At 41.5% G+C, this 13,739-nt stretch overlaps 2 protein-coding genes across 2 annotated transcripts in view; one reads left to right on the plus strand and one right to left on the minus strand.

The window, feature by feature from the left end:
* Window positions 1–8,499, plus strand: part of ABAT (4-aminobutyrate aminotransferase) — a 58,864-nt gene extending 50,365 nt beyond the window's left edge. Inside the window, exons 14-16 of the mRNA XM_060786586.2 lie at window positions 1,276–1,422; window positions 3,127–3,238; window positions 5,107–8,499. Coding sequence (XP_060642569.2) covers window positions 1,276–1,422; window positions 3,127–3,238; window positions 5,107–5,228 — 381 coding nt within the window. The 3' untranslated portion in view covers window positions 5,229–8,499. The remainder of the gene's footprint in view (window positions 1–1,275; window positions 1,423–3,126; window positions 3,239–5,106) is intronic.
* Window positions 8,500–10,061: 1,562 nt separating this feature from the next.
* Window positions 10,062–13,697, minus strand: TMEM186 (transmembrane protein 186). Its single transcript, XM_067473500.1, is given in 4 exon segments — window positions 10,062–10,826; window positions 13,539–13,577; window positions 13,580–13,627; window positions 13,629–13,697. Coding segments are annotated over 4 exon segments (819 nt in total). The 3' UTR covers window positions 10,062–10,163.
* Window positions 13,698–13,739: the final 42 nt, after the last annotated feature.

Genomic DNA, 13,739 nt, shown 5'->3' on the forward strand with positions numbered 1-13,739 from the left:
GAACAGCTCTGACTATGATGAGGAAGTTCTTTTGAATGTTTAGGGGGAATCTCTTCTTCTGCAATTTGAATCCATTGCTCCATCATGTCTCAATCTCTGGAGCAGCAGAAGCCAAGCTTCCCCCTTCCTCAGTGTGACATCCTTTCAGATATTTAAACCTGGTTCTCATAACTCCTTTTCTCAGTCTTCCTGTCTACAAGCTAAACATCCCCAGCTCTCTCAGCCATTCCTCTTAGGGTTTGGCATCCAAACTTTGATCATGTTGGTCTCCTTTCTCTGGACCCCTTCCACTGGTACCTCTCCTTCTCAAATTATGATGCTCAGAACTGGGCACAGGGTTATTATTCCAGGTGAGGTCTAACCAAATCAGAATAGAGTGGGATGATGACTTCCTCCACCTAACCACTGGACTATTGTTGATGCAGCCAAGGATTGCATTGGTCCTCTGGTCTACTTGTGGTCTACCAGGACTCCTAGATCCCTTTCACATAGACTGGTTTCAAGTCAGGTGCAACTGTGCATTTCATATTGTGCTAAAAGTATAATATCTTATATAACCATATAATATTGATAATAAGATTATAATGTAATACAATATAATGTTATTAATAATTCAGTATAATTATATATGTTATATCACATCTAATATCGCTAATAATATTACAATATAGTGGTATAGTACAATATAGTAATATATAAGACTAATATTGCTCTATGCTAATAGTATGTAATATTGTATGTACATATAACTTGTAAGCCGCTCTGAGTCCTCTTTGGGGTGAGAAGGGTGGGATATAAATGCTGTGAATAAATAAATAAATATTTATCACCTAAGTATCATTTTGTACATTTCTCCTAGTAGACATCTTTTTAAAAATTAATTCTGGCCAATTAGTTCTCTAATCTGTCAGGGGCATTTTGGATTCTGATCCAGTCTTTTAAAGTATATTATTTGCTATCCCTCCTAATTTGATGTCGTCTCCAAATTTGATCAGCATGCCTTCATAGGCACATAATAATAATACTAATAATAATAATAATTAGAATGATAAGATCATAACCCAGTATATCAGCATTGCAGGGTGCATCTGCACTGTAGAGTTGACACCACTTGATCAGCCATGCATCTGTTCTCCTGTGTAGACGCACCTTAGGTCTCTTGGAATGGAACAAATGAAGGGAATTTAAAAAGAGGGGGAAATAAAAATTGTGGTATGGATCGTTCCTTTGAATTCCTACTTACTTTTTTTTTCTTTTTCTTTTTCTTTTTTGCAGCCCTATCGGATTTTCAACACGTGGCTCGGGGACCCCTCCAAGAACTTGCTCCTTGCAGAAGTCATTAATGTCATCAAAAGGGAAGACTTGCTGAACAACGCAACTCATGCGGGGAAGGTCCTGCTTGCTGGGCTGCTGGATTTACAGGTACGTCAGCAGTGAGGCTTATCCAGGGTTTTCCTCTAGTATAGTAGGGCCACCTTGGGTGCATCTTATCAGAAATATTAAAAATTAACTAGGTATTTTTAATTACAAAAATGTGAGTCAAGCACTGAAGTGTTAAATGGATGCAAGGACTCAGAAAAAGCTGCAGTTCAATAAGAGCAGGTGTGCATGTAGCTTCGTACACTTCAGTGTTAGTTGCCCTCAGTATGAAGAGACTTCAGTCTGAGAGAGGCCTCAGTGTGAGGTAAACCTTAGTGTTCGTTTGCATCAGTATGTTCTTTATTTATTTATTTACAATATTTCTATCCCACCTTTCTCAGCCTGAAGGCAACTCAAGGTGGCTTACAATTTGGGAATAATTCGATGCCAGAATAGTCATAAATACAATTCAAAACATTTATAACAACATTATAAAAATCCATACAAAACTGTTAAAAACATATAATCACCAATGTATTTCACTTAATCTCATTTTCCAGTAGCATCGTCTAAGCCATTCCATGTTTCACTCTTTCATAGTTCCATGTTTATCTGTTACGCTTGTTCAAAGAGCCAGGTTTTTACTTTTTTTCGGAAAGTCAGGAGGGAGGGGGCTGATCTAATATCACTATTATGAGAACACCTCAGTGAGAAAGAGGTCTCAGTGTAAGAGGCCTCAGTATGAGAAGGCTCCAATGTTAGTAGGCCTCAGTAGGCGTAGGCCTCAGTGTGAGGATAGCCTGGTGTGAAAGGCTTCTGTGAAAGAAGCCCCAGGTTGAAGGTCATCGTGTGTAAAGGCAGCAGTGTGTATAAAGCTGAGAAGGCCTCAGTGTGAGTTCGCCTCAGTGGAAGAAAGGCGTCGGTTTGAGAGAGCACTCTGTGTGAGAAAGTTTCAGTGGGAGAAAGGCCTCAGTGGGAGGTGGGCCTCAATATGAGAAGGCCTGGTGTGAGAAGCCCCAGGTTGAAGGCCTGTAAAGCTACTGTGTGAAGCTCCTGTGTAAGTTTGGTGCGAGAAGAGGCTCTGTGAGAATGGAGCTGGTTATCTGCATGAGAAAGAAGTCCAGCGTGGAAGCAAATAAGGAAGTATAAAGAATTTTACTTGTGTTATGGAAACCTTGTTCTTGTAAATAGTGCAACCATATTATTTAACTACAAAGAAAAGCCTCCTATGGGAGAGATAACATTGGTTTGTGTGTTTTTGTTCTTTTTATCACTTTTGGCTACTTGTGCTGGGTCGCACTGCTGCTGCTAAGTTACTACATTTATGAGGAGGGTCTTTTGTTATTAAGCCCACTCACCCAACACATCTTACTACACTATAGAAATAACACAGTCTAGGACCACTTTATCCACCACAGCTCAATGCTGCAGAATCATAGAAGTTGTAGTTTCGCAAGATTTTTAGCCTTCTCTGCCAAGGAGTGATGGTACCCCACCAAACTACAACTCCCCAGATTCCCAGTGGTGCCAAAACTGCATTAATTCTGCAGTGTAGATGCACCCAGTACCTCCCAACATCAAATGTATCTGAGTCTAATATCTCCAGGACTTTCCTCAAGACGTATGATATAGCAACCTAGGTCTTGCTTTGTTTTCTATGGGGGCACCATCATTTTTCTAGGGAAAGATGGTGTACAATCGTGACCTCTATGTTAAAAGCAAAGCCGAGATTCCTATTGGGTTTAAGATCCTCTTTTCTCCCTATAGAGTCGCTACCCACACCTGATCAGCCGGGCACGAGGACGAGGGACATTCTGTTCGTTCGATACTCCAAATGATGCCATTAGGAACAAGCTCATTGCAATAGCCAGAAACAAAGGTGAGGCTCTTATCATTTGCAGAGATGCATTCATCTCCATGGGTGCATCTACACTGCAGTTTGGCACTTTAACTGTCACAGCTCAGTGCTATGGATTCATGGGAGTTGTCATTTGACAAGAGTGTAGGCTGCTTTCTCTGTCAAATAGTTTGCCAAAGTACAACTCCCAAGATTGTATTGGATTGAGTCAATAATAATAATAATAATAATAATAATAATAATCTTTATTTATACCCCGCCACCATCTCCCCGAGGGGGATTCAGGGTGCTAACATGAGGCCAATCCCAAAGATCCAATAAAGCAAAATAAAATACAAAATGCAGACAACAAAAATTACATCAGAATAAAATGCATACAGTAGCAAAATAAAATAAATAAAGCAAATTGCCATAAAATTGAACACAATGGGCAATGCAATAAAAAAGATGGCAAACTGCATTCACTTCACAGTACAGATGTGACCAAAGACATACTAGTTTTAGCTGAAACAATTCAGGTCGAAGTCTGGGTTATGAGGGCCAGAACTGTCCTGAAATGGGCAAGATTACACAATTCTTGTCCCTTGATAGATGGTTTTGCAGATTTGGGATAAGAACCAGTTCATCTCATTCCTATCAATGGCCCTCTTTTGACTTTCCTCTTCTTGGTACCTCATACAATCTTAGAGTTGGAAGAGACCCCAAGGGACATGTAGGAAGGTGGGAAGGCACATTCAAAGCACTTCAGACAGATGGCCATCAGTTTCTGCTTAAAAAACATCACCACGCTATGTCTAATAAAGTAACCTCTGGTTTAGAATCATTTAGTTGAATGAGACCTGAAAAGCCATCCAGTCCAACCCCCTTCTACCAGGTAGGAACCCACAATCAAAACAGACAGATGGGCATCCAGCCTTTGCTCTAAAATCTCTAGAGGAGGAGACTCCACCGACAGCAGCATAGTTTAATGTTGAACGGTTCTGACTATCAGAGAGTTGCTGTGAGTTTTCCAGGCTGTATAGACATGTACCAGAAGCATTCTCTCCTGACGTTTCACCCACATCTATGGCAGGCATCCTGAGAGGTTATGAGGTCTGCTGGAAATTGGGAAAGTGAGGTTTGTATATCTGGAATAATGTCTACGGTAGGAGAAAGAACCCTTGTCTGCTTGAAGCAGGTGTTAATGTTGCAATTGGCCACCTTGATTAGCACTGAATGGCCTTGCAGCTTCAAAGCCTGGCTGCTTCCTGCCTGGGGGAATCCTTTGTTAGGAGGTGATAGTTGGCCTTGATTGTTTCATGTCTGGAATCAGGGAGTTTTACCTCATGTTCAGGTGGAGTATTTCATGCAATTTGAATCCATTTGCTCCTTTGTGCCTTCGTCTCCAGAGCAACAAGAAACAAGCTGGTCCTCTCCTCAATTTGGCCTCCTTTCAAATATTTCAACATGGCTCCCATGTCCCCTTCTCTTTGGTTTCTTTTCTCCAAGCTCAACATTCCCATCTCCTGTTTTTTGGTAGGCTCAACTTCCAAATCTTTGAACATTGTGGTCAACCTTCTCTGGACATGTTGTCAATCTCATTCTTGAATTGTTCTGCCCAGAACTAGATGTAGGGTTATTATTCCCAGTGAGGAATAAAGCAAAATAGAGTGGGACTTTGATTTCCCTTGATCTAGTCACTAGACTCCTATTGATTCAGGCTAGAATCACAGTCCTGGCTCATGTTCAGCTTGTGGTCCACTGAGATTTCTAAATCCCTTTCACATCAGACTGTTTTCAAGCCAGGTGTCACTCACCCTGCATCCGTTTTCACGATTTTAGGGCAAACTCCTGTTTGGCTTCCCTACCATGCATTTCCCATGACTAACGTGGGTTTTTTTTTTCCACAGGTGTGGTGCTGGGAGGCAGCGGCGACCGATCCATCCGTTTCCGGCCCACCCTAGTCTTCCGCGACCATCACGCCCACCTCTTCCTCAACATCTTCAGCGACATTTTGGCCGACTTCAAGTAGCCAAGCCTTACTTTGCACTGAGAGAGAAAGAAAAACAAACAACAAGCAAACAAAACCCAAATCCTATAAGAGTCTGAGAATAGTTTATTTAAAATCATAAATATATATTATATATATATATTTTCACTAATAGAAGAAAAAAAACTGAATCCATGAAGTCTTTTTTTTTTTTACATTTATTTTTCAATGCTTATCACCAAGTCTTCGGCCAAAATTTCGGGATGCTTTCGGAACTTCTTGCAAGGATTCCGAATACCCGATTTGGAAACTCTAGGGACGAATTCTGTGGCTGTTCATCTCCTCCAAGCTGATGCATGCCATATTTCGATGCGGGTGTTTCACTCCAATCTCGAATGCACCCAAAACCTTTCCGTGTCAAGTTTCTAGTCCTTAAGATTGTAGCAACGCTTCAGAAATTGTGCACAAACTGCCACTGACCTGGGACCCTTGTGTAGTCACGAATGCACACAGAGCAGCTCTTTTCCTACATTTGTGTGCATACATACACAGCCCACAGCAACCATAATTTTGCATTTAAGCAACTGTTTCTCCCTTGAGTTCTCCTGTTGACGTATCTGCATCAGAAACATTAAATTTATTTTTTTTAAGTTTTTGGAGCCACTGTGAGGGAGGCTCTGTATAGGCTGAGTTCATTCCTATACCCAAGATTAGAAACTGTAGGGCTCAGGAAAATAGGGATTCGGTCACATTTTCATAATCTCAAGGGTCTCATGTCCCCACTGAACCGATCCAAGGCAGATGGGAGTTGTAGTCCAAAATGACTAGAATCACGAGAAGTGGGCAGAAATGGGAGAGTTACATGTTCCTCAAAGCGCTGTGGACAGCCTTGGGCACATCCCATTCTGAGGGATGGAACGGTCAACTCATTAAGTAGTTTATGAGCAGCACAAATACTATTTTTCAAGCCAGTTGTTTGGGGAATTGAAAGAAGAAGCCCTGCCATGGAGGTGCCACCTTCCAGCATGAAAGGTATCACTTAGTAAAATGTCAACAAAAAGTTCCACAAAGTTTTTTGGACAAAGGTTCCTAGAAACTCCCAGCAAGAGATCACTTTTCTACTCTCTAGATTACTGTATTTTTGTGACTGCTATTGCTGCTTCTGCAGACCTGGCCCAACTCTCGTTTTGTGCCAAAGCAAAGAAGGTCTAAATCCTGATAATTTCCAAAGCAGCTGCAGCGGCCAAGCTTGTGGTTTTTTGACATTTTTCTTCCCAGCCAGGTTGCATCTGCTAAGCAGAAGGTATTTGTGACTTTGGAGAAGAGAAAGCTGTTTCAAGGGATCTTCCATTTAGTTCTGTCCCTCAGTTAAATTGCTTTCCTAGCAGAGACGAAGTTTGCAGCTCGCAAAGCAGACAGGACCAAAAGTAGCATTTTGTTCTCTTCTATATTGTGCCTTTTATTCCCCACCCAACTCCTTGCAGGCTGAAGTGGAAAGCAGACAAAACATCTTTCCCCAAAAACCTCTTTTAGGGATATAGATATGAAAAGAGCCTCACATTTTTTGATGTTGTGTGTCTTCCAAGGCATTTCTGGTCCATGGCAACCCCATCATTGAGTTTTCTGGGGCTGAGAGTGTGACCTGTCCAAGGCCACCCATTGGGATTTCATGACTGAGCAGAGATTTATCCTGGTCTCCACAGTCTAACTCAAACTGCTATACCAGTTTGTAGAAATTTACTTTTTAGACTGCAACCATTTCAGATATCCATGCTGGCTAGGGCATTCTGGGGAGTCATAGTCCAAAAAGGACATTTTGCCAGGCTTTGCAACAGAACCAGGCATGCAGAAGGAAGTACAGTGTTCCCTTGCTTCTTCGTTGTTTGTTTTTAACGGACTCGCTATTTCGCAAGTTTTTGAAAATATTAATAAAAGATATAAAATATTAAATATTTACGTCCAAGGGAGGCCAGGGACCCAGAAGTGTGGCGGCCTGAGGCACAGCGGGGAAAGCCTGCCTCCCTGGCCTCCACAGAGCCCAGAAGTGCGGCAGCTTGAGACGCAGCGGGGAAAGCCTGCCTCCCTGGCCTGCTGCTGTCTGTGTGGCTCCGGAGGTGCTGCAGAGGCCAGGGAGGCAGGCAGGTGACCTTGGGATGGGCCGGGAGGTGGGTAAGGAAGCGTGGGTAAGAAAATAATATATAAAATACATAAAGTAATATATAAATATTAAAATTAATATGGTGTCCCTACTTCGCGTATTTTCACTTATCACGGGTCGTCCTAGAACGGAACCCCCACAATAAGTGAGGGAACACTGTACTTCAGTTCATTAACTCAACAAACCAAGTATTCCTCCTCCTTTTCCTTCTATTCTATACCTCATTTGCTACAATCCGGAATGTCCAAATGTCTGTCATCCAAGCTGAGCTAGGCGTGTGTGTGTGTGTGTATGAAACGTACTCAAAAGTTCTAGATTTCTCAAGTCAGCCACTGCTCTAGTGACCAAGCCTTCTCTATCAGTACTTCCATAACACTCTCCAAGAAGCAGTTTAGAAAAACGTACTTTTCCAAAATGTTTTGAAGCTCTGCTCATAGGAGACAAGGGATTTCTTGCCTGCTTGGTTCTTTCCAGAAAGAATCTCTTGTATGAGCCAATAGGGTGTAGTCATTTGAGCGTCTGACTATGAATTTGGAAAACAGGTTTTGAATAACAACTTGAAACCCACTAGTTGACTATGGGTCTCTCAGCCTCAGAAGAAAGACAAACAATGCTAAGAAAACCTTGCAGTAGGGTTGCCATAATAAGTTGAAAATGACTCGAAGATACACAACAGTCTCCTTTGCATTGAAGGCTTGCCTCTGATTTCTTCTTTTGGGAAAGAATCCAGAATTTATTGCTGATGGGCAGAGAGTAGGGATTTAGTTCAACATATCAGTGTAGCATCTCTTGCAAGCCTCGTATTTTTGTCCTATTCCCCAAACTTGTTACTTTGGACCGCATTCTTGTTTTACTGATTATAAACTCTTCTTCAGCACATCCCAGGGTTTCAAAACTGATTTCTACGGAGCCCTCTTTTAACTGTGAACTTGTACGCACCACCTAACAACAGTCAGACCAAGGTAGATCCTCTTAATCTACAGTGTACGCTGACCTATTTCAAAAAGTAATAACTTGTTTACAGCCTCTTTGTCGACTGTGCCAAATCCATGCGTAAACCAGTACCTAACTGCACTTCTAGACGTTAACCAGTAGCCATGAAATGCATTTCCTGTGTTAATCAGTATTCTTAAAAATAAAATATTTATAATGGAACGTTTCCAGTTCTTTTCATCATGTTAATAGGAATCAGTGTAGTATAGTGGTTTGAGTGTTGGACCTGGACTTTAAAAGGTACATAAATCTATCAGCACTCTTTCGACACATGGCTTATTTCATACTCCACTTTGGTCTTGAACGTTCCCATAAATCAACGCAGTTCCAAATTTGCAAGATCACATCCCAAATATGATTTTATCCTATGTAATAATTGGGTAAAATAAACATCTTATTCTAGAACAGTGGTTCCCAACCTGTGGTCTGTGGACCACCAGTGGTCCCTATGAACTAAAATATGGTCCGCGGCCTCACCATTACTACACCGTTGCAATGAGAGTGACTGGTCTTGTGAAACCCTCTTATAGTGCCGATACAACGGGGATGACAGGAGGGGAGAGGATGACTACCCATGAAATGTGTGACAAGCCTCTTGACTGATGCTTCTCCTCCCTCCCCAAGCAGAGCCGTTCCATGTGGCGCCTGGAAGGAGGGGTACCTTGGTGTTTTCATTTTTAGGCCTGGGGTTATTTGGGGTGCCGATTCAGAAAACTATTGGATAGACAACATCAGCAGTAGATTATTACATATGGTTTTCTGTGGAAGAGCCAATGGTGACTACTGGATGGCATTGGTTCTGTATCAGAAACTAGAGCTAATGTGGTCTATCCAATGCAATTTTCTGAATCAGCACCCCAAATAACCAAACCGCATCTAAAGTGGTGGTGCTCATCTCTAAGCCAAAGAGCCGGCATTGTCCGTAGACACCTCCAAGGTCATGTGGCCAGCATGACTGCATGGAGTGTCGTTACATTCCTGAAGAAGCAGTACCTATTGATCTGCTCTCATTTGCATGTTTTCGAACGGCTAGATTGGCAGAAGCTGGGCCTAACAGCAAGAGCTCACCTACTTAACTCGAGTCTAATGCTCACCTTTTTTTGGCTAAATTACCTTGCCAATATGACACATTAGATTTGTGTCATATGGTGCTAAGTCAAAGCAAAAAAGGGAAGCTGCTTCAGGAGCCTCGTTAAGGAACTTCATCTCTAATTTAATGGCTATGTCTCAATGCTATGTGATCCTGGGATTTGTCCTTTGGTGAAGCATCAGCATTCTTTGGCAAAAAAAAAGGCTCAAGACCTTGTGAAACGACAGCTCCTATGACTCCATAGCATTGAACCAAGACAATTCAAGTGGATTTGTTCTACGGCATAGATGCACCCCAAGGTTTTCCTTTCCATCGCTGGAAGCTTTGGTGTTCTGACACTTTTGTTTCCAAAGAAGGAATCCTAAGTAGGCAGCAACTGTAATACGGACAAATGACAAAGTGCACTTCTTGTTGCTGTGCATGACATTCGTCAGCAAATCTTTTTGTTTTTGTTTTGGGAGTTTGAAAATTTAGGTACTTATTCAATGGCACATTAGACTTGAATAAATACAGTATATAACTATTGCAACCAGATTTATCTATGTTCAAAGACGGAAAAAATTACGAAGATGTGTGAATGAACGAAAATGGACCAACTCGTAAAGCTGATGAAGGAGAAATCTCTAAATCAATATCCAGAAAGAAATGGGGCCTATTTATTACAAAGCAAAGATTAGATCTAATCATTATTGAATTATAATTTTTTTAAAGTCCTATAGTAAATGTCTAAAAAACATCACCCAAGTTCTCCAAACACTTTTGCAAACCCTTTTGGGTCCACAATATTCCCGAAGCGGAGGGAAAAATACAGAAACAGATCTTGGTTGTACTGCTGGAACTTCAGTAGCAGGTCGTTCCGGTTTTCGCCGACATCCCCCAAAGTCATCACCGTTTCCACTGGGCAGCAGATGTCCTTCCTCTTGCCCCAGAAGGTCAAGTGTGAGACCTTTAGTAGCGTGTCATCCCCATTCAGGTACATCATGCCGACAATCCGCCGGAGGTAGAAGCTCATGCCGTAAAGCATGGCGGCAGCAAAGCAAGCGATGCCGGTGCAGTAGAGGCACTGGCTCTGAGGGACTTGGTTTTGCCAGTAAAGGACCCAGATTGGAGGGAGAAGCAGGACAGTGAGCGACGTCTGCAGCAGTTTCAGCCTTGACAGAATCCGGCAAAAATGGATCCCGGGGAACCTGTAAATCAGCCGGAACTGATCCGAATGTTTGGAGATTGAGGTCTCCTTCTGAGTGTGAGATGAAACGCTGAGGCATTGAAATGGGACTGTTGGTCTCCGGAAGGAACGGAGCAGAACCCGATCTTCCTTGAAGCTCTGCAGATTCAATTTGCTTGGGCGACATCTCCTACAGCACGAGAACAAGGGAAAGCGGATAGCAAGGATCCCAGCCTGGAAAAACAAACATACATTTCTGTATTAAACTATACATTCTTTCATACTAGGATTTCAACCACCGAACCCTTTTTCTGAAAAGCACCAAGCCAATGCCCCTTGTACTTCAAGATGTGGCTCTACCAGACTATAATCCCCAGCATCCAAAGGCCTCGGGGAGCCCAAGAGCATTTATTTATTTACTTACTTTTCTTTTCATCCTGCCTTTCTCCTAGTATAGGGACTCAAGGTGGCTAATGACAGATTGGGCACAAATTTAACAACATAACTGCACTGCAATTGGGGTTCGGGATGCAAACGGCAGGTTGTTTGGGATGCAGGCAGCAAGCAAGGTCCAACCACATTGGTCTCCCCTCCTTCCATCCATCCATCCAACTAAATATAATATAATATATTGTATATACATATAATATTTGTAATATAATGTAATAAAATATAATACTACTACTAATAATAATACAATATTATAATTATAATTATATATATTTATATTACATGTAATATTACTAATAATATTACAATATAATGGTACAGTACAATACAGTAATTATAATATTGATATTGTCCTATGCTAACAATATAATATATTGTGTGTGTGTATCTTTAAAGCCGCTCTGAGTCCCCTTCAGGGTGAGAAGAGCGGCATATAAATGTCGCAAATAAATAAATAAATAATATATAGATGAACCAACTGGCATCCAGATAGAAAAATAAATAAAGAGGAGATATATGTAGCTTGCTTCTGCATCCAAAACCAGCTGCAGTCCATAGACAGACAGATGTTGACAGATATATAGCTTTAGAGATAGATTAGATAAATAAGACACAAAAACATAGGTAAGATAAGATACATATTTTAGACAGATGTCTTTATTTAGATATCGATGGACAGGGATGGCGGTCTTTAAATAGATACAGATCTTTAGATAAATAAAGAGAGGTATCTTTAGATAGATTACAGATAGACAGAGAAAAACAAATAGATATAGAGAGGTATCATTATTTAGACAGATATAGCCATCTTTAAATCGATATAGATCTTTAGATAGATACATATAAATATCTTTATTTAGGTAGATAGCTTTAGACAGATACATATAGCGATCTTTAAATAGATACAGATCTTTAGATAGATTACAGAGATAAATAGATATATAGAGATATCCTTAGATAGATTGATAGATAGCTTTAGATACATATCTATAGATAGACTGGCTGTCCCCTGCCATGCATTGCTGTGACCCAGTCTGTGTGTATGTGTTTTGTGTGTGTATATATGTATTTATGTGTTTGTATATATTTGTGAATTTGTGTGTGTATGTATGTGTGTGCATGTGTATATGTATATATGTGTGTATGTATATGTATATATGTGTGTATGTATATGTATATATGTGTATATATGTGTGTGTTTGTGCACAGACGTGTGTGTGTGTGTATGAATGTGTGCATGAGTATATGTATATGAGTGTATGTGTATATGTATATATGGTGTATTTTTGGGGGTTTAAAGTCTGTTCCGCTGAGGTTGTGTGTGTGTGTGTTTAGGGGTGATGGACACTTGTTGGATTGTTAAGTGCATTGTGTCCAAATTTCGTGTCAATTCGTTCAGTGGTTTTTGAGTTATGTTAATCCCACAAAGTAACATTACATTTTTATTTATATATAGATGGATAGATAGAGCCATCTTTAAATAGATATAGATCTTTAGATAGATTATAGATAGAGACAAACAAATAGTTTTTGGGGTTTTTTGTCATGTCAGGAGTGGCTTGAGAAACTACAAGTCACTTCTGGTGTGAAAGAATTGGCTGTCTGCAAGGACGTTGCCTAGGGAACACCTGGATGATTTGATGTTTGTTTTTTTTAATCATCCTTGTGGGAGGCTTCTCTCATGTCCCTGCATGAGGAGCTGGAGCTGATAGAGGGAGCTCCTCCGCCTCTCCCCGGATTCGAACTTGCAACCTGTGGGTCTTCGGTCCTGCCGGCACAGGGGTTTAACCCACTGCGCCACCGGGGGCTCCAACAAATAGATATAGGCAGATATCTTTAGATAGATAAATATCTTTGTTTAGATGAATATCTGTGCATACGCAGAGTGCTTTTGAGCCAACCCTAATGACAATACTGTTTTATTGTTGCATATTTGTATATTTTAAGTTGTTATGTTTTTCATTGTGAGTATAATAATATAGTACAATATAATAATGGATATAGGGAGCCCCCGGTGGCGCAGTGGGTTAAAGCACTGAGCTGCTGAGCTTGTTGATCGAAAGGTCTCAGGTTCGATTCCGGGGAGCGGCGTGAGCTTCCGCTGTCAGCCCTAGCTTCTGCCAACCTAGCAGTTCGAAAACATGCAAATGTGAGTAGATCAATAGGTACCGCTCCGGCGGGAAGGTAACGGCGCTCCATGCAGTCATGCCGGCCACATGACCTTGGAGGTGTCTACGGACAACGCTGGCTCTTCGGCTTAGAAATGGAGATGAGCACCACACCCCAGAGTCAGACATGACTGGACTTAATGTCAGGGGACTACCTTTACCTTTACTTAAGTAGGTATAAGTGGTCAGAACTTTAAGTAGGTATAAATAGAGATATAGAACTTTAGAGAGATTGATAGATATAAATAGACAAATAAATAGATAGACAGATAGATCTCTCCAGAATGATAGGGAGGGAGAGAGGGAGAGAGGGCAGGGCCTTGCTTGCCTTCTGCATCCTCCCCAGTCCACTTCCTTGGCAGGAGCCAGGTTAAGCTTGCCCTCCAGGTGTTCCGGACTACAACTCCCACAATCCCTCCTGGTGGGGCCTGGTGGGGTTTCTAGCCTCCAGGCCCCGGGGGACTCCGCTCCGCAAGAGGATTACCATGAAGTCGGTGGCAAAGGCACGGAGGCCGCTTCTTGCCCCTCT

The sequence above is a fragment of the Anolis sagrei genome, chromosome X (genome assembly GCF_037176765.1).
Source record: "Anolis sagrei isolate rAnoSag1 chromosome X, rAnoSag1.mat, whole genome shotgun sequence".
Taxonomy (NCBI): domain Eukaryota; kingdom Metazoa; phylum Chordata; class Lepidosauria; order Squamata; family Dactyloidae; genus Anolis; species Anolis sagrei.